The sequence below is a fragment of the Mustela putorius genome, unplaced genomic scaffold, assembly GCF_011764305.1.
Source record: "Mustela putorius furo isolate JIRA1106 unplaced genomic scaffold, ASM1176430v1.1 tig00000508_pilon_pilon_pilon, whole genome shotgun sequence".
In the NCBI taxonomy this organism is placed as follows: Eukaryota; Metazoa; Chordata; class Mammalia; order Carnivora; family Mustelidae; genus Mustela; species Mustela putorius.
In genome coordinates this window covers 23,437,030-23,462,069 of record NW_025421402.1, presented here as the reverse complement: position 1 = coordinate 23,462,069, position 25,040 = coordinate 23,437,030, and the positions used below count along the sequence as shown (strand labels likewise).

Below are 25,040 nucleotides of genomic sequence, written 5' to 3'. Positions count from 1 at the left end.
CGCGCCCCTGCGAGAATGTGACAACCCAAAAGGCAACTTCTGCAAATCGAGACCTGGAAACCGCCGTCCTGCCAAATCTCCTCTGGAAATAGTGAGGATGAGATCTTGGACCACGTGGAATAGGCTATTTCTAATGCAAAAAAGGAAGCGCCTTGAGATTCAGTCCCAAAACGAGCCCACGAACTCCCGCGGGCGCCTTTCCTTCCAAGAGGCAACCTGCCTGGACACTGTTTTTACAAGAAGAACGAATAAAAGCGATGTTTCCTAACGTTTGAAACTCTCTCCCCTCCCCCTCGCCTTTTCCAGAAATTCAAAGCCCCAGACCGACATCGGCAGAGACAGAGAACACATTTTTCTTTTTTGTTTGCCCGCTTCGCAAAGAGGCTGGTCTCCGGCTGTTCACTTTGCTGGGTGATGCGTCAGTGCCTCCCCGCGTAACTCTCGCCGCCCGGGCGCGGGGGGCGGGAGGGCTGTGCGGGTGGGGGTGGGGGGCTGCTGCGGGGCGGCGGTTTCAGAGCTGCCGTCTGATTGGCTGAGAGGCCGCCGCTGGGCTATAAAAGGGACCCCTGCAGGCTCGGGAGTCTGACAGCATCTTCTCCCGGGGAAAGGCCAAGGGCGCTCAAAACCCAAGCCACAGCTCTTCTTGCCGCATTTCCTCCCCAGCTTGCGAATCCTACACCGAACAAGATGTGCAAAGGACTTGCAGGTCTGCCGGCTTCTTGCCTGAGGAGGTAAGATTATTTTCAGCCACTCACCACGTTAAACTTTCTGATTGACTTTCTTAGTTACTTACCTATACTCCTTACTGACCTAGTTCTTTGGAATTAGAAACAGTGTGGTCTGGGGGTGGGGGAGCTCAACTTGCTAGCTTTCCTCCAAGATCAGCTCAAAATTGTCACTGGAGAAGTGTGCCCCTCTGAATGCTGGCACTTATGTGTTGTTTTGTATGACTTCGGTTTTGAGGGCTGTTCTGATCTTCTCACCGAGCTAGTTCGAATGAAGAATTGATACGAGTTTTCGGACCAAATGCAGTGGTCTGTGATGGCATCCCTGGGGTGTGTGGAATCGTGTCTCTGAGCTTTCCGACGGGGTGGTTTAGGGGAAGATAGTCCATATGAGGTTAGACTACATCACAGACACTGTGTTTTCTGTGTGGTGCTGCAGTATCTTCTACTGTTTATGTCCTTATAAGCAAGTGTGGCAATACAGTATGAGTTCCAATATTAGACCCTCCCTTTTCTTATTGCCCTTTCCCCCAGTTCCTGAAATGCCTTATGCGAGTGATGGTTGAGAAGTATTGATCCTAACAATTCAGTTAAGCGTTCTATAGACGATCTCATCCTGCAGATATTGCTTTGTTGATGTATTGTCTCTTGATTTAAAAAAAGGTAAAACTACTCCATAGCTCCTCATATGCCTTTGGCTTAATTTAAAAAAAAAAAAAAAAATATATATATATATATATATATATATATATATATATAAATATGCTTTCGGAGACTGTTTACATATTAGCCAGCTGAAGAAAAAGATAAGACTAGTGCATATGATATTATTTATTCTTACAGTTAAAGGCACAAAGTCAGTCTGTATGTATACTACACCCTTGCTTCCCTGCAAATAAAAATTACCTTAAATCTGACTGTAGAAATATCCCAGAAAGCAAGTCTCCTGTGCACTTCTTAGAAGTATACCTTTCAAATATTCTGTCATTCAGGAGTGTGAAACAATATTCTTTATTAAATGCACTTTCTTGGCTGCTTTAAAATGAAGCAGGAGGGTCTGGCTGGGAATATGTATGGAGTAAGTTCCACTGACTGCTCCATTACTATCCTGAGATGAAGGGAGCAAATTACTCCAAGCTTCAGTTAACTCCTATGTAAAACCAACCACACAAAATACAGGAGGTTCAGGAAAGAGTTATGGCCTGGTAAGTATTTAGGGAGAGAGATGAAAGGTTGCACTAGTCTGTCCAAGGAGCTGAGAAGCTAAGCTGGGGAGGTAACCTGTATAGCAACAAGGTCAATGACTCTTCCATCTCCTCACTGGTCAACTTCCAATCAACTATTCCAACACTTCAACCCACTAACATCACTGCAGAAGGGCATGAACTGCTCAAGGTCACATAGGCAGTACATGGCCAAGTGCACATCAAATCTAGCTTCCTGACTCACCTCTGAAGTCTTGCTGGTTTTTATTTTATGGTTGCAATGCATTATTAGGACAAATGTAACATCCTTGCTAAAGCATACTTCCAGCTCTTTATGCAATGACTTGCATTGGTCAATAACTCAGATCTCGGCCTGACCCAGCACATGGAAATGTGAAGTGACTTATATTTTGACAGAATCACGATATATATGTATCTTAGAATCACTCGAGCCTTCATGATTATATTTTGCTCTCATTAAGGAGGGTTTTGCATCCCCTGACCAGTCGGAGAAGCTGGGTGGGGGGAGGGAATCAGTCTTGTGAGGAAGAGAAAATACCATTCATATTAGGGGCAATCCAGGAACATAATGGAATTCAAGCTTGCTGGAGAAAGGCGCATTGATAGGCCACCGATATAACAGGAGCCGTCCTAAAATGTCTTTTTATCCTTGTGACTTTATTTTTCTCCTTCTCAGGAGGAAAAGTCTAGTCATTCATTTCTTCTAAAGTGACATTGCTCTTTTAAAACTACTTCTTGGCTTTTATAATAAAAGAGATACAAACAAAAGAGTCATTAACAAAGAGACAGTTGAGCTTAAAAACGTATTAAAAGGTCCTTCTTTCTGAGGAAGTCACGTGCTCCGCTGCCCCCCAGCTACCTGTTAAACAGTGCAATAAGCTGGAAGCTCTGCTTTGATTAAAGTCACTAGCTGCAGTGGTGACTCTTGCCCGCTTCTCTGTTGTTTTTAAGGCTTGGATGCCCTTTATAGTGTAAATGCTCTTAATGTGTAGATATTCTACAGGAAAGTAGTAAAAGCAGCAGCAGCAGCAGCAGCAGCAGCGAGAGATTTCTCTAGCAGCAAGCTTGAAGTTGCTCCGATGTTGGCGAGAACAGTGGCATTTACCACCCCCTCCACTTCTCTCTCTCCGTAAATATCCGTAAATAACGTGAATCTCTTGGCACCACTTCAGGTGAGGCTGGGACCAAACAGCCCTTTCCCAGGTGATGGTGCCTCTGTAGGTCCCTCTGCTAGCAAGGAGGCAGGTGGAAACGGGAACCACTGTCCAGAAGGTGGCGTGCGGCAGGAAGGCACCTTGTTCCACAGTTAACTGCTTGCTCTCCCCTTCCCATAAATTACCCAAAGAGCAGTCACGTTTTCACCGTGTTTCTGTTAAAAACACCAAAGCGTTCCATCGGTCAAAATGACCGGTTTACAGAAGAGGCTCTTGCAGCCGACTGAGGGTCTGAATTCTGTTGCAGACAGAGCAGGCTGGGCTGTTGTTTCCTAGTGAGTCAGAGGCAGACACAGCAGTAGGATCTCCTTTTCCTGACAGTTCACGCCGACTTCAGCTCCCATTTCCCGAATAAACTGCCCCTACTCCTTTACTAGTAGTGGACTCTTTGAGCTCTGCCACTAAGGTATCTTTTAAAAAACCTAATTAGCATTATTCTTTTTCTTCTTCTGCGCAGTGCAAAAGATATGAAGCATCGTCTAGGTTTCCTGCTGCAGAAGTCAGATTCCTGTGAACATAATTCTTCCCACAGCAAGAAGGACAAAGTGGTGGTTTGTCAGAGGTAAGAGAAAAGGCCTCTGTGGAGACCCAATGAGTATTAACTATTTAATGTCAGGATGTTCTATGAGGAAAAAAGGAAGTTGTGTTCTTAGTTAAACTAGATGTGGATCAAGGTGGCATCCATTTTCATGAAGACAGCACTTTCATGTGAAATGTCCATGCATTAATGGAAAGACTGCCTTAATCAACAACAGGTCTCATCACAGGGATGGGACAGAAAATATCTGCATGTTTTCAGGACTTAAATTTCTTGCCCTAAGTTTGTATCATGGCATTCAAGTTACTCTTTCTCTCTCTAATGTCTCTAGGGTGAGCCAAGAGGAAGTCAAAAAATGGGCCGAATCACTGGAAAACCTGATCAGCCATGAATGTAAGTCTGACAGCTTTCTTCCCCACTAGGATGAGGACAAAAGCTCTCTAGATAGACAAATTATCTCATACTATATTTGATCTAATAGGAAATGCAGACACAATTGGGTTTCTTCTGACTTCCAGACTCAGGAGAACCAGTCTGCTTGAAATTTTACCATGCCCTCGAGCTTTGTGACAGACAACCATGTGGAAAACCATCTCTCTCACCACATGGGGAAAAGGTAGACGGGAAAAGTTCCAGATATGGAGACTTCTTATGGAATCAGCTTTAGTTTCTCTTTCTCAAACTTACTTTGGCAATTGGTGGCTGCATGGGTGTTTCAGAAACATTAAGACTTCAAACCTTGAGCAAGAAGCACTAGTTATAACTGGGCTCCAATAGATGTCAAACAGATTAGGGTCACCTGACCCCCAATGGCCCCCAGAAAGTGGAGAGAAAGTGGTTGTTTGACCCCATGCTTTATTCTCTCAAGCACCTTGGCTTTCTCTGAAATACACTGTCCCAAGAGGCCTGCTAGTGTGATGATTATGGTGGATCTTTCTCTTCCATCACAGGTGGGCTGGCAGCTTTCAAAGCTTTCTTGAAGTCTGAATACAGTGAGGAGAACATCGACTTCTGGATTAGCTGCGAAGAGTACAAGAAAATCAAATCGCCCTCTAAACTAAGTCCCAAGGCCAAAAAGATCTATAATGAATTCATCTCAGTCCAGGCAACCAAGGAGGTAGGTCTTCATGGCAGAGAACTCTCTGGATCTTAGTGAAATTTCCTGCAAGTGGTCTTCAGTGGTGTGGATCTTCAGATCACCTAAGTTAAAGGAAAAAAAATCTGATAATGGAGGAGGTCATTATAGTCTCTATAATCCCAAATCAATCAGTTAAGAAACTCTTCCATCCAGATGCCTTAGATGATCTCCCTTAATGAGTTATCTGATAAATCTTTCCGTTTGTGAGAAAGAACAAATATATTGCCTTGCCCACCTAGAGGCAGATGAGCTTTTTACACTCTCTCGCATGAACCAGGGTTGAGCTAACTGTTCTTTTCATTTCTGGGGTAGGGAGGGTGCACACAGATTACTCACCACCAAGCACGTGGCCTCCCATCCTCAACGGGGCAGTGTATCTGATACATCTTGGCCTTTGCCCTGCAGGTAAACCTGGATTCCTGCACCAGGGAGGAGACAAGCCGGAACATGCTAGAGCCCACGATAACCTGCTTTGATGAGGCCCAGAAGAGGATTTTCAACCTGATGGAAAAGGATTCATACCGCCGCTTCCTCAAGTCTCGATTCTATCTTGACCTGGCCAACTCTTCCAGCGCTGGGTCAGAGAAGCAGAAAGGAGCCAAGAATTCTGCAGACTGTCCTTCCCTGGTCCCCCAGTGCGCCTGATTCTCACAGGGTGCTGGAGGCCTGAGATGTTAAGACTCTATGCCTGGAAAACCTGAGGCCAAATATCGATCTGTATTAAGCTCCAGGGCTTTATTCACATTGTAGCTTAGTGTTCATGCTGCCTGCCATGTGTGAGTCTCTCCTGTGTAAGAAGTAGATCGAGTTTTGGTGTTTGGTTTCCATCAGGGCAGGACCTCCTTCCAGTCCAGCTTTCCCAGAATTCCTTTAGGGTGCCACGTGAGCAAGTATCCAAAGAATGGTTTTGGAGGGGCAGCTTTCCAAAGACTGTTGCAGGTCTCTTCTCCCAGTGGCCTGACCTCAGGTTGGTTGGTTGGTACATTTCATGTGACATCCACAAGCACATGTATTCTGTTGGCACTTTCTGCAACTCTAGATGTTAAGATATGGTTGATCTATTATGTGTACCTATGTGTGTGTGTAAATAGATGTATACATGTATACATATGTATACATCTATTTACACACACACATAGGTACACATTCTATGTATACATGTCTATATGTATATATACATATATATTTCTGCAAGAATAGATAGGAAAGACCCTAGGTGCTCATCACTGGAGTGTGTGTACATACCTACATGCATGTACTGATCCCTGGTCTTTCATCCTGCAATCAAACAGGAAAATAGAACCAGTTGCCGTGCAGGCCAAGACAAAAAGGCTAATCTGTGGAAAGTTGATTCTGTAAACTCCACAGGTCTTGTTGGAGACGCATTCGAGGGACTCCATGCATAGTTCAACCACTGACAGCCTCGACGTTGAACAGTATTCTAAAGAGCCAATATCATAAAGAATCTTATGCCTGGCTGACACAGTTCTGTCTTGAGCTGGTTATTACTGTTGGCACTTTTAAGTCCTGAAGCTGCTGGCCTCCCCTTCTCTGCCCGAGTGCTTGGTATGTGGTTATCAGCAGCCGGGCTGGTACGGGAGTCAGGAGAGAAGATGTTTGAGCTGAATGAAGACAGGGAGGTAGGGCCCCGCCAGCTCTACCTGTTGTAAGATGCTGGCTGAGTGAAGGCATCGAACTTCAAAGTTAATAGTCTTATCCTCTCCTCTTTTCTCTTCTCCTGATCAAGGTGCTCTCCTCATTTTGTTTTTTCCTGAGGACTTCAGCCATCAGTTGAGGCTCCTTACCTCACTGCGGGTTTGGTTGGTTGTTTCCCTATAATGGCTCCAGGCTATATACCTCCCCTTACGAACCAGCAGGGTGGGAAGGATTGTATTTTATAAAGGACAAACGTGTTTTTACAAACTGAAAAGCCCTCACAAGTTTCTCTTTTGAAAGTAGTAGCTTGTTCATTCCACACCAGACATCAGGGCTGCACATATCTCTTTCCAGGCTCTGAGACTAAATGAGAGAGGAAAGAAGGAAAAAAAAAAAAAAAAAAAAAAAAGAACAGAAAAATAAGATACCAATTGTTAGAACTACTGTTTGGAACTTTTCAAGGCACATGAAATACTTGAAAATTTCTCATTTATGTTATTTATGATGTTGTTTTCTACAATGTTTTTATTATTGTATTGTTTTATAAATGGAGGTGCAGGATATCACCTGAATTATTAATGAATGGCCAGGAAGTAATTTTCTTCTCATTCTTCTAAAACTACAGCCTTTGAAGTGCGCACATACACACACACACTCACGCATGCCAATTGCACCGATTTCTTCAGCATAAATTACATGCGTGAGCACCTTGTGGCTTTTAAGCCAACAGACTGGGTTGCAGAATGAAAACACCAGAGTGTATCTATACAAATATCATTGTATTAAAGATGTAGGTTTTCTCTGTTGTGCCCTTCTTGTCTCTCTGGCAGTCTTACTCCATATTCCCAGTTCTTCCTCAATGTCCTTTTTATTATACCTGGTTCGACAGTTTCATCTCTAGTTGACTCCAGGATCGAAACTTGTAACTCTATTGACCTTGCCCTATTATAATTGTCACGACTTTCAGATTGTACCTGTGCTCATGAGCTGCTGTCTTACAAAGAGGTCCGGAAGGTTATTCCGAATGAGAAGTAAATTATTTTATGTAATACAATTTTCCAGTGTGTTTTTCAATTGTATTTTCCCCTTATTTTATGACTCTGACATGCTGAGCTTACCTGCTCATGATCTGTGGGCAGAATACTCCTTCCCTTTGCATGCCTGCTTTTATCATGTGCTTGAAAGGCCTCAAAGCTGATGCTTCCAGTGAAACACATGCATCTTAATAATAAGGGTAAATAAATGCTTCATATGAAACTCTCTGCTTGTAAACACATTAATGGTCCACAAAATGTGTGATGAGAAACAGCAGTGTGTAGGGTAATGACAGAATATGGCTCATGTCCAGTCTCCGATCTCCCATGCCGAATCTGGAGAAGGATGAAGAAAACAAATGTCGTATATTCTGTTCCTGCCACTGCTCTGACTCCCTCTCATCACAGAGTCGAGGCAGACTTGGCTCCAGAGACTTTGCTCGGTAGATGTGGTGATGAACTTGTAGGTCCTCAGTTGAGACTAAGAATGGTTGGAAGAGAATTCGCCTTTCAGAGTTATCCTTCTCTTACTTCCAAGTATCTGTCCGATAGAGAAGGCAGAAACAGAGGAGACTCAGAAGGTGGACAGGACCTATAGATACCTGAGGGACAGATTCCTGCCCAAACTGCTTAAAATCCTTCTCCCCTGCCCCTTACAGATTCTGTCCCCTATAAAAGGGGTATAGAATATTCCCATTCATGGATAAAGAAGATGTGGTATATATATACATACACATATATATATACACACACATATATATACACACATATATACTCATAGATATGTATATATATGTGTATGTATGTGTATGTATATATATGTATATGTGTGTGTATGTATACACACAATGGAATACTATGCAGCCATCAAAAGAAATGAAATGAAGCCATTTGCAATGACGTGGATGGAACTAGAGGGTATAATGCTTAGCGAAATAAGTCAATCTGAGAAGGACAACTATCATATTATCTCCCTGATATGAGGAAGTGGAGATGCAAAGTGGGAGGTTTGGGCAGTAAGAAAAGAATAAGTGAAACAAGATGAGATTGGGAGGGAGACAAACCATAAGAGGCTCTTAATCTCACAAAACAAACTGAGGGTTGCTGAGGGGAGGGGGTCGGGAGAGGGTGGTGGGGTTATGGACATTGGGGAGGGTGTGTGCTATGGTGAGTGCTGTGAAGTGTGTAAACCTGGTGATTCACAGACCTGTACCCCTGGGGCTAATAATACATTATATGTTTATTAAAAAATTAAAAAATTTAAAAAAAAGAATATTCCCATTCATAGTCATGGGTACAAGGTCTGTTAAGCCATGAGATACCCATTTCCTGAATTCTACCTTTCTCATTGCAAGAGTCAGCTTACAGGGTATTAAGAACCACAGATTTCAAGCTATTTTGTGGAAAAGATCCTTTCAGGGACCTGAAGAAAATTAGGGACCATTCGATGAGAAAAATACACAAAGCAATCCAAATTCATCAAAAATATTTAAAAGGAAGTTTTACAACCCCCTCTTCCCCGCAGAACACACAGGGCTGTCCTTCCCCTCTCCCATGAGGGTGTGCCAGACTACCTGCGAATGTGTGATCGCTGCTGCTTTTATATAGTACCGTCTTCCAAGTATGGACAGAGGAATTCAAGTCACTGCTATTAGCGACTCTGAGCAGTATGCTTGTCTCCAATCTCCACCTTGCCCATCCTTTCTTCTTCTTCTTCTTCTTCTTTTTTTTTAAGATTTTATTTATTTATTTGACAGAGAGATTACAAGTAGGCAGAGAGGCAGGCAGAGAGAGAGAGGAGGAAGCAGGCTCCCTGCTGAGCAGAGAGCCCGATGCGGGACTCGATCCCAGGACCCTGAGATCATGACCTGAGCCGAAGGCAGCGGCTTAACCCACTGAGCCACCCAGGCGCCCCGCCCATCCTTTCTTCTTGATGGTCAGCCATGAAATAAATAACACATATGTGCAAACTCTTTCTGACTGTGATCAAGGACCATGTTTTGAAAAACACTTATTATTGCTTGTTATATGTCAGATATTATCCTAAGCACTGCATATAAAAAATAAATTTAATTCTCATACCAACCCTGAGATACAGATGCCAGTCATGGGCATGGCCTCTGCAAAACATCTCCTGATTTTTATAGGTGAGGAAACTGAGGTACAGAGAAGTTAAGAAAGACCTTGTCAAGGTCAAGCTGCATCAAGCAAAGCTGGGATTTGAACTGAGTCATCCCTTCTCAGAGGATGGCAGAGACTTGAGCATTTACCAAGTACCCACACACAAACAGATGGAGAGCAGAAAACCACTTTAAAAAACAGTGTGGAGATTCCTTAAGAAATTAAAAATAGAGCTTCCCTATGACCCTGCAATTGCACTACTGGGTATTTACCCCAAAGATACAGATGTAGTGAAAAGAAGGGCCATCTGTACCCCAATGTTCATAGAAGCAATGACCACAGTCGCCAAACTGTGGAAAGAACCAAGATGCCCTTCAATGGACAAATGTATAAGGAATATATGATCCATATATACTATAGAGTATTATGCCTCCATCAGAAAGGATGAATACACAATTTTTTTTTTTTAATACCCAACTTTTGTATCAACATGGGTGGGACTGGAAGAGATTATGCTGAGTGAAATAAGTCAAGCAGAGAGAGTCTATTTATCATATGGTTTTGCTTATTTGTGGAGCATAAGAAATAACACAGAGGACATGGGGAGATGGAGAGGAGAAGGGAGTTGGAAACTGGAGGGGGAGATGATCAATGAGAGACAATGGACTCTGAAAAACAGTCTGAGGGTTTTGGAGGGGCAGAGGTGGGGATGTTGGGTAAGCCTGGTGGTTGGTATTATGGAAGGCACATATTGCATGGAGCACTGGGTGTGGTACATAAACAATGAATTCTGGAAATTAAAAAAAATAATAGAAATAGAAATAGAAATTAAAAAATAAATAGAAATTAAAAAATAAAAGTTTAAAAAATCACTTTCAAACCTATATGGTCAGGAATAGAGTCAAAAGCATTTCCATCTTTCTCTTCTCCTTCCATGGCAGCCATGGAGATTATATGTTTCAGATTGTGTAGCAGTGAGATGAAGGACCCCTTGACTCACTTCAGAATATCAACTGAGTGAGGAATAAGCCATTGCTGATTTAAGTCATCTGTTTACAAGACTGTTTGTTACTGCAGCAGAACATTTCTTAACCTGAGAAATGCAGAGATTATGTTCTTCATTCAACTATGTGGTTGTCAGTTTATTGTGTGAGGGCAGGCACAAGGGTATGGATGAGGGGACTCCTTTACATTATAACAATTTGCAAACAAAACTCAACTTTGTAGAGACTCCATGACCTGTGATGTGCCAGGCTGTGTCCCAGCACTCCAAGTTAATAATGCTTAGATGTTCAGAATTAGAAATGAGATGATAGAGGGAGGAAAGTAGAAAGAAAAATCAAAAAGAGTCATTCTCAGGGAAAACTCACTATCCATCAGCCTAGGCCCAACATGGGGGAAAAAAAAAAAAGAATCAGTTGAGCAAGCCAGCCAGATAAATTGGTTCATGTAACTGCCAAGACTGAAAAGCATAATGAAAAAACAAAAGGGCTCCATTCACTGAATCAGCTACTGAAGTCAATACATGAGTTTGCTTAGGCCACTGAACTGCATGATAGCCACTAAATTGTTCATCATTAAAAACTGTGGTGTTAATATGCATTGCTTTCTGGATGTCACACAGAAATATGACATGAGAAAGGAAAATACTGGGTTTTTACCTTTTTGTGGTACAGAATAGAGGCAGAATTGAGTGAGGTGATTGAGGAAGTGTTCACCTAAGAATAACATCCAATGTTTTAAGATTTTGCATCCCAAGTGATAATGACCAAGCTGAGACCAAGGACTACAGAATTTCTGAAGCGCATCAGTGGAGGTCAGTAGTGCCTAGAGAGAGAACTGGGTTTCCAAAGGAAAGCTAAAACTTAATAGTAGCATCTTACATCTATGGTAGGCTTATTATTACAAGTCTATGCTGCGTGCTTTCCATGATCTCATCTAAGTCTCAGACCTAAACTCTGAGGGAGATGCAGTAAGTGGCTTTCCATTGTGGGTGGAGAAAATGTGACACAGGCAAGTTCAGAAATTTACCCAAGATCATACATTTAAAAAAAAAAAAAAAAAAAGAAGGCAGGGCTTGGGCCAGAAATCTGCCCCCAGAGCAAACATGTTTAATTACTCTAGTTAAGGAGAAGGGGAAAAGAGGGAGGAGAAGGAAGAAGGACTCATAGTAAACGAGGGGATCCTAACAGGAAGAAATGGAAGTAGAATGGTGAGAAGAGGTAAAAAGATGAAAAGAAAAAGAAATGGAAGACCAGAAGGGATAGAAAACATGAAAGGAAGTACCATGAAAGATCGAGTAGAAGAAACAGAAATAAGACACATGTTGTGAGGAAGGACAGACTGCCAAACAGTCACCTGTGCTGGCATCTGGGTGGCTCCCATCCCATAGCATCCTGCTGCTGCCTGGCAGTCTCTGTGCCCTGTCTGAGCTGGGGCATGTGGAAGGCCTCTTTGGGACTACTGAAAAGAGAGTTTGGGAAGCAGGGCATAAATGCTCAGTTTCTTCTCTAAGGATGACTTTTTAGTTTCCGTTTTCTCCCTCTAAATTTCCCAGATCCTGAGCAAGTCTTTAACCAATGCCCCACCCCCAGCCCAGCCAAAAAAACCCACCAAACAAACAAACAAACAAATAAACCTAAAGGAAGAATGGAAAAGGATAGAAGAACAGGTTAACTTTCCCTTGGTTCCAGTGCGTCACTGCTTTGGGGTGACATTTTACAGGGACTGCAAGTCTTTCAGCCATTGTAGAGGTCATACACCGACAGGACCCCAGAGGGAAGCAGGCGTTTGGCACATGGTCCTGGTCACATTGCTCCTGCTCCCCCCGGGAGGGAAGCCAGCAATGACCGCAGGGTCTAGGTTAAAGGGAATTGCCCCCAATGTGAGTCTGGTCAAGTCAACAGTAGTGCTACTAGTGAGATAGACCGTGGGAATTAGCAGGATTGTGGGGGTGACCTCTTGAGAGTCACTCTTCAGGGTCAACTGGCGGGATGTTCCTTTTGAACGTTGCTTCCACCAATCCATCTGGCTTTTGAGTAACTATATTCTGTCAGGCAACCACATGTGATGGAAAATAAATCCTAGCTCTGTCATGTCAAAGACAAGACCTGCTCATTCCTTCTCTGACCATCACGACTATATGCTCTGCCTCCCTATTTCTCTTCCCATCTCTCCTCTGTAGGACTTGGTAATTTCTGCTACCCTTGCCATGCTGCTAATAATTCCAGACTTTGTGCTGTTAGAAAGGAGAACTGCTAGAGCAGTTTGCAAGTTCTAGATCAACTCTTCTTCCTGTTCCTATCTTGGAGACACCTTCCCTTACATGGGACCCTTTGAACCAGAAACTACAGAATCACCCCTGGTTCTTCCTCACTCTCTCTCTCACACCCAGTAGTTACCCTGCTCTGCAGAATTCCTCTGGGTAAGATCATTCAAAGCCTATTCCTGACTTTCTACTGGTGTGACCAAGGCAGGGCCTTCCTCCAGGCCACCGTCATATGTGGCCAGGCTGACTGCCTTCTGGTCTCTCCACCTCCAGTGTGATATCCTCTGAATCACTCTTCCTAACCACCAGTCAGCTCTGAGAGACACATTTGACCTCTCCCTCTCAGGGAGAGGGAGAGAAAATCTTCAATGCTCTCAACTCTCTAGGCGAGCTTTGAGACTATGATTTTGAACTCTCTCTAGCCCCCTGGCCTCATCTCTGATGACCCCTCTGCTGATCCAGGTGTAACGATTTGTGCTTCCTGATGGGGCATGTTGTTAATCGCCTCTCACGATTGTTTCAGCTGGTCTTCCATCCTTCTTCTTCATGCAGCCTCCTCCTACTGCTCATTTTAAACTCAGCTCAAGACCTATCCACAGTGAGAAGCCTTCTCCCCGCCTTTGACAGGACTTTATTGTTTATCTGATGTCGAGGCTTCCCTTGATATTCTGTCATGTTTTCAGTGCTACTAGTACAGTAACTACCCGGCCAATTCCTCAAGGTTACCGACCATGTCTCATTTGATTTTATAATCTCTGCACTAAGTAATGAGCCTAATACATGGAAGGTGACTATTTGTTGACTGAGTGACTGCCTTTAGTTTCCCATAGCCCTGGATGCAAATCAGAAAGTGATCTGTCAGGCTGCTGCCATGAACATTTCCCATACACTGAGTGTGCACATGAGCTTCTCAGGCTTTACTGTAATCTCGCCATTTTCCCTGTGGAAAATGCAGGGATATTTCTCCCAGCCTTGTGCTATGGGTTGGGGGTGAAATAACCAGAATAAGAAGGAGCTGGTTGAAGCCACTTTACAGAGAAAAGAGGATTAAAAAAAAAAAAGAAGTTGATAGAGTATGAACAGAGTGTTTCTGTATCTCTTCTATACATACAGTGAAAACTTACATATATTTTATATGAATTTACATACAACAAAAATTAACATGCTTTTAAACACATATAATCTTTTTGTTTATACCCACAGCAGAAAACAGTTAACTTTTATTGTTTACTCTCTGCTAATATACCTCTCTATGTGCATGAACTTATTTACTGCATGTAATAACCCTATGGAGAAGAGGCACTAAAATTTATCACTTTCCTTTTAGAGGTGATAAACTGAGGCACAGAAAGGCAAGTACCTTGCCCAAGATCACACAGCTTATACACTGAGGACCCAGGAGTTGGTCCCAGGGCAATGTCGTCCCAGTACCCATGCTCTTTGCTATACTCTCTCACACACAAGCCTAAAATTCTGTCTACTAGGTGATCACTCAGAAAAAGTGCATTAACTGATCACTCTCCCCTTAAAAAAATGTTTCTCTGAAAGTTCCTTCTACTAATCTCAGTTTTTTTCTTGGTGTGCTCCTTTTTCTGCTTGCCTCTTCTATTTCTTTTTTTCTTTTTTTATTTACATATAATGTATTATTTGCTTCGGGGGTACAGGTCTGTGAATCATCAGGCTTACACACTTCGTGGCTCTCACCGTAGCACATACCCTCCCCAATGTCCATCACCCAGCCACCCTATCCCTCCCCTCGCAACCCCCAGCAACCCTCAGTTTGTTTCCTGAGATTAAGAGTCTCTTATGGTCTTTCTTTCTCCCTGGTCCCATCTTGTTTCATTTTTTCTCCCTCCTTCCCCCCATGAAATCCGCCCCCCGCCTCTCAAATTCCTCTTATCAGAGAGATCATATGAGAATGTCTTTTTCTGATTGATTCGTTTCACTTACGTCTTCTATTTCTTGTAAAATTCTAACATCTCACTTCCAACTGTGTAACACTCCACTCCGCGTTTCCTTTAGACCCTTCTCCCCTGACCTACACAAGAGACTCTTGTCCCTGGGGTGATCATCAGGACTTCTAAGACCAAACTAAATCTAGACTAGTACTGTTACTGGCATGCCCACATAGCCTGCTCAGCTGCCTCCTTAATTCCTACATACCCAATGACGTCTGTACTCAGTCCATGGAACAATTATAGATGGCAGGTGGGACATTCTCCACACCTGCCTTCCATGCTCTTCCCTGATTGGCTTTCCAGCACACCGATAATTGAGAAGTTGAGGACTGTATGACTTCAGCACTAAAAATAAGCACTGAAAGTAAGCTCACAATACTATTTATTTTTCAGGATGAAATGCTATAGGAAATTTGAATCTAATGAATAACCTTAAGTTGAAATAGAGAAACCCATATAAAACAAAGGAAAATTGGGGCACCTGGGTGGCTCAGTGGGTTGGGCATCCGCCTTTGGCTCAGGCCATGATCTCCGCATCCTGAGATGGAGCCCTGCGTGGGGCTCTCTGCTCAGCAGAGAGCCTGTTTTCCCCTCTTTCTCTCCCTGCCTCTCTGCCTGCTTGTGATCTCTCTCTCTCTCTTTCTGTCAGATAAATAAATCTTGGAAAAAAAAAAAAAAACAAAGGAAAAATTAAAGCAAGTAGGATGGTAATTAAAGGTAAATGTTCAAGTCTATATTTTTAAGTAATAATAATAGTGCTCACTTATTGAGGGCTGATGTTTAACCTGGCACTGGGATTTGTGCTTTGCATTTGTAACTCCATTCGGCTCTTTCAATATTTCCATTTTGCCTGTTAATAAAGCTATTCAGAGTTGAGTGTACTCAACTCATTCACTCCAGATCTCACCACCAATAAACAACAAACTCAGGACTAAGGTAAGGTTAGTTTGAACCCAGAGCTCTTCAGGTCTTAATGACTTAAAATTGTACTGCTTTTAAATAACCACCTCAAAATGGCTCTCTCATACAGGACCCTGTAAAAGGGGGTGATTTTATGTGAACTTTTTCTCAGTTATAGATAGCCTGATCTAGAACAAAAGAAAACTCATGTCTGAAGCAGAAATTGGGGAAACTTTACATAAATGACAGATTCCACTCTCCATCTCTAAAGATTTGGTGTTTGGGGGATGGATATCTTAAAAAAAAAAATCTATGTTAAATGATCTTGATACATAATAAGCTTGGAAACTATTAATCTAGGGAACCCAGCTCAGAACCAGGAATCTGAGATTGTGCATCAAATAGGTCAGTTCTCATTACTCTCTGTATTAGACTCCCCATTGGCAAAATAAACTTTATAAAAACCTCACTGTATGACCTGGACATAGAAGCTATGCAGACAGAGTAGCCTGCATAGAGTCATTGAGAGATGAGGGTAAAGCGCCCTCGGCTCAGGGTTTTACATGGATAGTGACGATCGAGCATAACATATTAAACATAAACCACACTGGCTCATTTGACATTCATAACTACCTATGAAGTACATATCACTATAGAAACAAAAATAAAAATAAAACATTTTTTGATTTTTTTACTCTCACTATATATAAAAATAAATTCTGTATGTTAACATAATACAAAAATGTTAAAATATTAAAATTACATTTATGTATGCTCTCTTACTTTTTTCTTATCTATATACTACAGATTTGTTTAAAGATATAATTCCAATGAAAATTATATTTCTAGTTAATAATATTTTTCTTTTAAATATTTTAGTAGAATATGCATATTTCTACTACTGATTTGTTTGGATTCATATTTACCACTTTTTTGGCATTTTCCCCTGCTTGTTTTTTCTCATTTTAATTATTTACCACTTATTTTATAAGTTAAATTTTCCGCCTGGGTAGTCAATCGATTAAGTGTCTACCTTCAATTCAGGTCATGGTCCCAAGGTCCTGGGATCAAGCCCAGCACTGGGCTCCTTGCTCAGCAGTGAGCCTGCTTCTCCCTCTGCCAGCCACTTCCCCTACTTGTGCTCTCTCTCTCTCTTTCTCTGACAAATTAATAAACAAAATCTTTTAAACAAACAAACAAATAAATTTTCTGTCTGAATTATTTTAGAGGTTATTCTGTATACTCTAACATGCATACACGACCAAGCCAAACATTAATCTGTATTTTACTCCTTAACTGGATATTTCAAAGACCTTAGATTTAGTTTGACTTTGATAATCTCTATCTCAACATACATAACATTGCTGTCCATTATTTTGACTTTATTTTTTTCAAATATCCAAAATTGAATATTATTGTTTTCCTAAACAATCAAGACGTAGTGCATACCAGGATTTTTATTCACCATTCCTTTCTTTGAGGATTATTTTCCTTCTGCTTAGTTATAAAGCTGTCAAATTTCCTTTAGTGAAAATTATACTCTAACAAAAAAAAATTCTTTTTGTCAAAATTGTGATTTTGACAATTTTCAATGAAGAAAGATTTTATTCTCATTCTTCAAAGAAAATTTCACTGGAAATATAATTTTAATTGGATGTTTATTTCTCACTAACCCATGAAAGGTAATATTCCATGACCTTTGAGTCCAATGCTGTGATTGGAAAGTCAGCTCTAAGTGTACGAACTTTTTCCTTTGTAGATATCTTTTTTTCCTATCTGCCTTTATATTTCCCTTTGTCTTCAATTTTTCCTAGTTATAGGTTTATTCATTCTATAAGAAATTACTTGGCCATGCTCAACTATAGATAAAATTTGGAAAATGCTCAAACATGATGTGTTTGATTATTGATGATTGTCCCATTATCCCTCTTATATTCTTTAGGAATTCCTTAGACATATTGATCATTGCATCTTATGTCTTATGCCTCAACTCTCCCTCTGGCATTCTGAATAATTTCTTCAGGTCAGTTTATTGTTATTTTGCTTCCAGAATTGTACAATTATCTGTTTAAGCCAGTTTGTTCATTTTTCCTTTAAAATTTTATTATTTTAATATTTTTGCATTTACATTTAACTTATAAAATTTATTTTTATATATAGTGTATTAGAAGAAAAATACATTTTTATCTTTTATCCATGATAAAACTGAATACCCAGAATCCCAAAGATGCAATATTATATTATTAAAATTAATAAAATTTGGTCAACTAACTTGCTTTGTATTTCAAATATTAATAGCCTTTCTTTCTTCTACCAATGAATTCCTATAGATGGAAATAAAATAGATCCCATTTACTACATTTAAGAATGCATTTAGTAAGAACACATTTAAGAAGAAAATACAAGTATACAAATAAAACCATAAACATCTTAATAATCATATAAAGCAAGAAGCTGAGACTCAATGCCATTTTGAAAAGGAATTTTACCTAAATTAATCTATACATGCAATGCAATCCCAATGATAATCCCAATAAGATGTTTTTGGAATTGCATAATATGTTCCTGATTGTCATATAGAAGGAATAATATCAAAAAAGTCACGAAGAAAAAGTATGAAAAACAAGAACAGTGAGGACAGATTTGTTTTACCAAATGCCAGAAATGATGTGACTGCATTCATATCATTAAAAATTAATCTAACCTTAAGAATGAAATGATAGAGCAAAATAACATAACATAAAATACCAAATTATTCCCCAATATATAGTTCTTTTATATAAAAAATTTATAGTGCTTATATTTCATTTCAATAGGGACAAGAAAAAATTATTTTAATATGTAGTGAAGCTACAACGAGCTACTTATTCTGCAATCCACTTTATAGTTAAAGGGAAACTCAAGGTCTCTAGAGTTTAGAAATATTCTCAAAAAGAAAGTCAGCTTTAATACTTCCTGATATTTCTCTGAATTCACACTTCTACTGTGTTTCTTGGCTTTTGAGAATTCCTTACCTTCATGCCAACTCACTAACATATTTTTTAAGACTGATTTCATATGTTATCCAGCACTCAGTATTGTTCTTACGGCAGATTTGTCCAGGATATCTGGTCTACCATGGGAGAATACAAACATGGCTTTTTACAGGGTCCTGTGGGCTTACGAGGGGGTGAGGCAAAAACCATTCAAGAAACCGACATAAAGTAGACTGTGTTTGTAGCAAAGAGTATTAGTGCAGTGGGAAACGTTGGGTTGGGGTTTTTCTTTATTAAGTGCTTATGTAATTGTTCTATCAGGACAAAAAGTAAGCTAAAGATGGCTGTAGACTGTGAGTAGGTTAACACCAGTTAAATATGCTCAACATATCAATGAGGAAAGCTGTGAATATACATCAGGGACATAGAAAGGAGTCTCTGGCCTGAATAAAGATTAGTGAATGCTACTTATACTGTTCTAAAATTTTAAATCCAGGAAGACCCAGAGGTAGGAGGAGATAATAACTGGAAGTCAACTCATTCTCTTCTTGTTATCTTTGACATTCTGTTCCCTGTTCTCAACCTGGTTACAGACTCTGTCACCCTCCCATTTCAAATTCCTATCTAGTCCAAGTGAAGTCTTGCCCTTCTCGAAAAAAGGAATGACTCCAACTGTTCTCACTGACTCTCTTCTTTATTCCCAATATGCACAACTTCGATAAAAGTTAGTTCTATACAGCCGTTGGCCATTCTTCGGTATTTTCCTAAATTCTTGTCTATTTTCTCTAAAAAAGGTGGAAAGCTTTTGAAGGCAGACCTCATATGGAAGGTTCTTCTATATATGGAAGGTTCTTCTATAGAACCATAGCCCTAGAATAGTCATAGGCATAGAGACTAATGATCAGCAAATGTTTTATATATGTCATTTATTCACAAATAGATGACTTCAAAATGTGATGTTAATTAAGATGTTTCTCATGCAAATACTGGGACTCATCTGGGACTTATCGGTCTCACTACAGGACACTTTAAACCCTTGGAGCTCTGTGGATCAGAGTAGATGTTCAGTAATGTTTGCTTGCCGAATAAAGGGAATTGAATGTAAAAAAAAAAAAAAGAAAGAAATAACAAAAGAGAGCATGGGAGATAAAGAAAAAAGGAATAGAGGAGAAAAAGAAGGAAGGAAGGGAGGAAGGAAGGAAGGAAGAAGGAGCTAAGAAAAGAGGGAAGGGAAGAAAGAAGGGAGGAGGGAAAACAGACAGACACGTCCCTTGAATTAATCCCTTATGGGTTTGTGAAAATAGACTTTCAGAGAAAAAACTGGCAAATCAGGGAATAAGGAAGCCAATGTAAGAAAATAAGAATATGCGAGGAGGGTCTATTTAAGTCAGAAACATAATGTGCTTGGCAATCACTTGGTGCTCAAATGAACACGTTGATTGCCCAATCAGTTAAGCGACCATTAGACACAGTTCAATTACGAGTTGTTGTCCGAGAGCCAGCTTTACTGGAAAAGATGAATTGGTCAGCTGAATTTCTCTTTCACAGATCACTGGGAGGAAAGCTGTTCCTGTGGTTCCAATAAAGCATATGTACCTTGGTCTCTCTTGCGTTTAGCCATTCTTTACTTGGATTAGCTTCTGCCAGGAAATGGCCTGTTTGAGATTAATTTTAGGCAACACTGGGCAGTTACATTGATTCTTTCAGGTGACAGGTTGTCCCTTAATCAGTTCTTTTACTCCATGAGGTCTGCTGACTCCAAGGTGGGAAGAAACTCACTCAGGAACATTGTCCTTTTTGGCAAAATACTGCTGAATTCATTTTCATCCTCCCAACAGCAGACGGCGATGATGAAGCCAATATTGTTACCACGAAGATCTAGGTGTATCTGTCATCCAGGACTGTTCTCTTTAAGACCTTGAGACATGAAGATGAAGCTTTCCTTTCCACCCATCAGTATTCAAGAGGAAATGGGAGCCAGAAAAATAGAGTGAGGAGGGAAAGGGAGTTTATTGCCTTTACAAGCTAAAATTGGAACGACGCTCTAATAAATCCCTTTTATGGCTTATAGTTCATCGGTTTTAATTTGGAAAAGGATGGGGCCAGTGATGGAATGAAGAAAAGCAGAACTTGTTTAATCTCCAATGAGTCATGCTTATGAAAAATGCCTGCTACCCGGGTCATTTAGCCATGAACAAATTATCATCCTTTCTTGTTAGCAACACTTCTCAATTTCACCTTCAATTCTTTAAATAGGGACAGAAAGTTCTTGAAGCTCATATCCACAGAATAATAATTAAAGTGAAGACAGTGTTATAGAGGCTCAATGTGGACGTCTATATTCTCTCCCCTCCACTGCCCCAAGTATAAAGAGCTCCTTACTTGCAGCCTGAGAAAACAAGAGCAAATAATAGATAACATAATCCCTATTTTCCAGAGACTGGTCACAATTTAAGCAGGGGAAGTATTTTAAGGAAATTTTCAAAAGTGGCCATCTATGCTGACCTCACAGAAGATGAGTTGGAGCTTAATGGGGTGCCCTGAGACAGTACTTATTGGCTGTGAAACCCATGAAAAGCACTGGGTGATATACTGGGGTAAGAGGCTATTGATAAACCTATAAGGAATGAACACAGTGCTGGGTGACCTCAGTTAAAAACATTTTGAAATTGAAGTATAAAACTCAAAGTGTTATTTCTAACCTAGACACTAACAACCTTCAGTGAACAATGACTTTATGTAGTCATAGGTCATCATTCATTATGATTAAGCAATAGGTTCTAAAAGAAGATCAGACATCTCCTGATCGGATGCAAATTTGGTGCAAGCTGGAACATGATGTAATATTCTAATACTGAGATTTGGGGTAATCGACTGATGGAAAATCTTGAGAATAAGAGAATAGAAATTTATCTAGGTCATTTGGGTGTGAGAGGACTATTGATGATCAACTGTCCTTCACCATTCTATGTGTTCCTGGTGGGACTACCAGTCAGTCACAAGAGCACGACCCCTCCTCCCCTCCTTGCAACTGGACAGGTGAAATGAGCAATGTCATGTGAATCTGAAGAAGAAAAATGTCCCTGGATTCCTGCTGTTGAGATCTTCCCAGATCCTGAACTTTTCAAAGTTTGATTATTTGGCTCTTCTGTCAATTCCGTAAACTGTATAGTACTTTCGATACATTCTTTTTGAATCGTCTCGAATTGCCAAAGTTCACTCTCATTGTTTAAAGCCAGAGGTCACTGTGGATAATACTGTCACTGGCAGAAATGTGTTCTGGCGGGTGGAAATATTATATAAAATTCCCAAACTCTCTTTATTTAGATTTCACATATGTACTTCAAGCAACCTTTCTGATTACTCATTTTTCTTGACCCATGGAGGCAGCTCCCAAGACATTAAAAATTTCCATTTATTTCTAATCAGTTAGCCCTTGATGCATAACAAACCACTCCAAAACTTGAAACTCAATTACCTAAGATAAGAATTCCTTTTTCTCTTCCAGTTATCTGTGGAACAACTGAGGGTTCTCTGACCTAAACCAGGCGTAGTTGGGCTTATCCTCAAATTGCAGGTTATACCTCGGTCTTTTCCTGCCCCCTATTTTTTTTTGGCCAGTAGGCAACCCACATCTTGTTTTTCTCAAGGCGATGGCAGAAGTGGAAGATAGCAAGACCTATTGTGCAAATATATTTCAAGTTTGTCCTCACATTTCATCAACAAACATCATATTAGTTAAAAAGTTACATAGTGAAAGCCATGCTGGGAAGCCATTCTGGGAAGTATACTTTGCCTCCTCCTAGAAGGGAAGGCGTGAATATTTGCTGTAAAGTAATCTCAGTGATCACATTCCATTTCTCATTCACATTTTAATATCTCTTCCACACCAAATATACTCAAGGCAGTCTAAGATCGCCAAAAGTCTTGTTCAGTCCCAGCCTCAAACTCAAAGTTCAGAATCCCTGGATGCCCTTCATGTTCAGATGAAGTTATCTTATTTTATAGATCTATAAACTTACTGGACAATTAATCTGCCCTTCATGCTCTCAATATGCAATGGGCTATGGACATAAAAATTGCAATGAATACTCTTATTTGGAAAAAGAAAGAATGAAGTAACCCATAATAGTCACTGGTCCGGAGAAACTGAAAATGTGCTGAACAAATGTTGCCAAGTCTCTCTGCACTAAGGGTAGAACAGTTCTCTTATTAGATGTTAGTCCACTGTTTTCCGTAGCTCTTGAGTCAGCCTCTGGGGGGTTCCTCCTTTTCCATCCTACTCTTTGGCTGTTTCTGCAGAAGGCATCAGTAAATCTGCCCTCTTTGCCCTGAGCAGCTTTCTCATCTGCTTTCTGCCTGTAGCTAATTGGGAACATGGAGATTGTTTTATGTATTAGATATGAATCACCTCTTTGTCTAGGTGGACAGCACGTTTATCAATACAACTCTATCAAAACTTTATGGGTTTTCTATGTACTTGACTCTGTTCAATTTCATGATGCCAAAAGCACCTTCACAACTTCTTTTTAGATATGCCCCATTTTTAGGTTTAATTCATGGTTCTTTAGGCACATCAAACTGATGCGGCCCCATGTTGTTAAGCTTTCTATCTCTCCTTCTTTTCAATGATGGAAGCCTAGTTGCCAGATTTTGGGGGGAAGTGATAAAAATTCATAAGTAAATATCTACCAGCCCATGTCACACACTGATGCTCTGTAAATATTACCTAGCAGTCCATTCTTTTTTCATCTGGTTTTAAGTCCATTTCTTATTAATTTGATTACATGTTAACCAATGTGCCCAAGTGAAATATTAATGAAAGTCTAGTCACTCCCAAGAGAATTTATAAAAATTAAAATTTTATATCGGCAGAGCTGGGTACTAGATCACTATTAAGAAAGTGTACCAAGATACTACCTTTACATGAGGAAAGCCCAAACTACCTCCTCCTTCTTTTAAAACACTCGTAATAGTCAGCAAGATATTTATGGAGTAGATTCATAGATTTGCATTTTTGTACGTTCTCTGGTTTTCCATTTGGAGAATAGCATCATTAGACTCCCTAACCCTAAAGTGTTCAGCCGTGAACAGAACAATGGCTGCTGCGTTCTCTGCAAATGGAAAGGGGACACTGATAAACTCCAGAAAGAAGGCACAAATATCTCTCAATAGATGACCTCATCAGTGACTCTAGGCAAATCCTTTTCTAAGCCATGTTCTTATCAATTTAGGAGACAAAATGGTAGTTGCCTTACAGAGTTGCTGTGAAGAGTGAAGAAGGTCTGGCTCTAACTGTGCCCAATATAGGATAGTGGACTAGCTCAGTCAACAATAGTTCTGATCCCCTTATAACTCACACTCCAGTCCTGCTAGCTTGGACAGCTAAAGAACTCTACTCTCCAATTTCCTTTGCAGCAAAATTGCTAAGTGTGATCTGAGCTCCACTAATTGGATGGTCTTGTATGAATCTTTGATATGGACCGGAGTTACACAGAGAGAGAGAACCAGGATATAGATAGGGCAGTCATGTTGCTGGCTTGATGGTGGCAAATTGTGGTTCTGGATCTAGAACCTAGTGGTGACTTTCCTGATTCAGCAGCTTCCTGTTATGGCAGACATGGTCTTGCCCTAAAGCCAGAAGCCATGGTAACTAGTTTTCTGATTATGAAGTTCCTTGAAAATGGAAGAGGGAACAGTACCTCCTTGGCAGGCCAGCTCTTTGGTGTAGACTTAGTAGTCATTTCTGGAAGCTCAAATCAAATCTGTTTCTTCAGTTCTGCCCATGAGTCCGTGCATTCTTTGGAACAAGTAATAAACCCATTTTTTTGCCTAAACAAGCTACAGTGAATTTGGTTTCTACATTTCAGAACCATGGTGAATGTAGTGCACATTAGTATGTTAGCTATATCTGAAGATAAGTCTCACAGAAAGCAATTTTTTAGGGAATAAAGTTCGGCCTAATGGAAAAATCATCGCATTGGGAGGCACTGTGTATTCCAATCCAGGCACCCTATGAGTCATGGAACATCAGACAAATGATTTCACTTTTCTGAAATTCAATTTACTCATCTATAAGCTGTTGCTAATAATATCAATATAAATGGATAAATATATCAATATAAATGGATTTTCCTTTTATTTAAAATATATTTATTACAATTTACTAAATGTCAACTCTTCTAGACACTTTATTTCTAGACACAAGATAGACTAGTGCCTGCTCTCACCATGCGTAAACTCTAGTAGAAGACAAAGACAATAAAAAAAATCTGGCAGATAAAAAT

At 40.4% G+C, this 25,040-nt stretch overlaps 1 protein-coding gene across 2 annotated transcripts; it reads left to right on the top strand.

Moving 5' to 3' along the window:
- The first annotated feature begins 512 nt into the window (after nucleotides 1-512).
- Nucleotides 513-7,754, top strand: RGS4 (regulator of G protein signaling 4). Of its 2 annotated transcripts, XM_004751425.3 has the most exons (5): nucleotides 571-731; nucleotides 3,623-3,727; nucleotides 4,035-4,096; nucleotides 4,654-4,820; nucleotides 5,247-7,754. In XM_004751425.3, the coding sequence occupies exons 1-5, from the start codon at nucleotides 688-690 to the stop codon at nucleotides 5,484-5,486; spliced, it is 618 nt and encodes a 205-aa protein (XP_004751482.1). In that variant the 5' UTR covers nucleotides 571-687; the 3' UTR covers nucleotides 5,487-7,754. The 2 variants fall into 2 exon arrangements, with proteins under 2 accessions (XP_004751483.1, XP_004751482.1); XM_004751426.3 differs by lacking the exon at nucleotides 4,654-4,820 and having other exon boundaries at nucleotides 513-731; nucleotides 5,247-5,317.
- The last annotated feature ends 17,286 nt before the right edge of the window (nucleotides 7,755-25,040 follow it).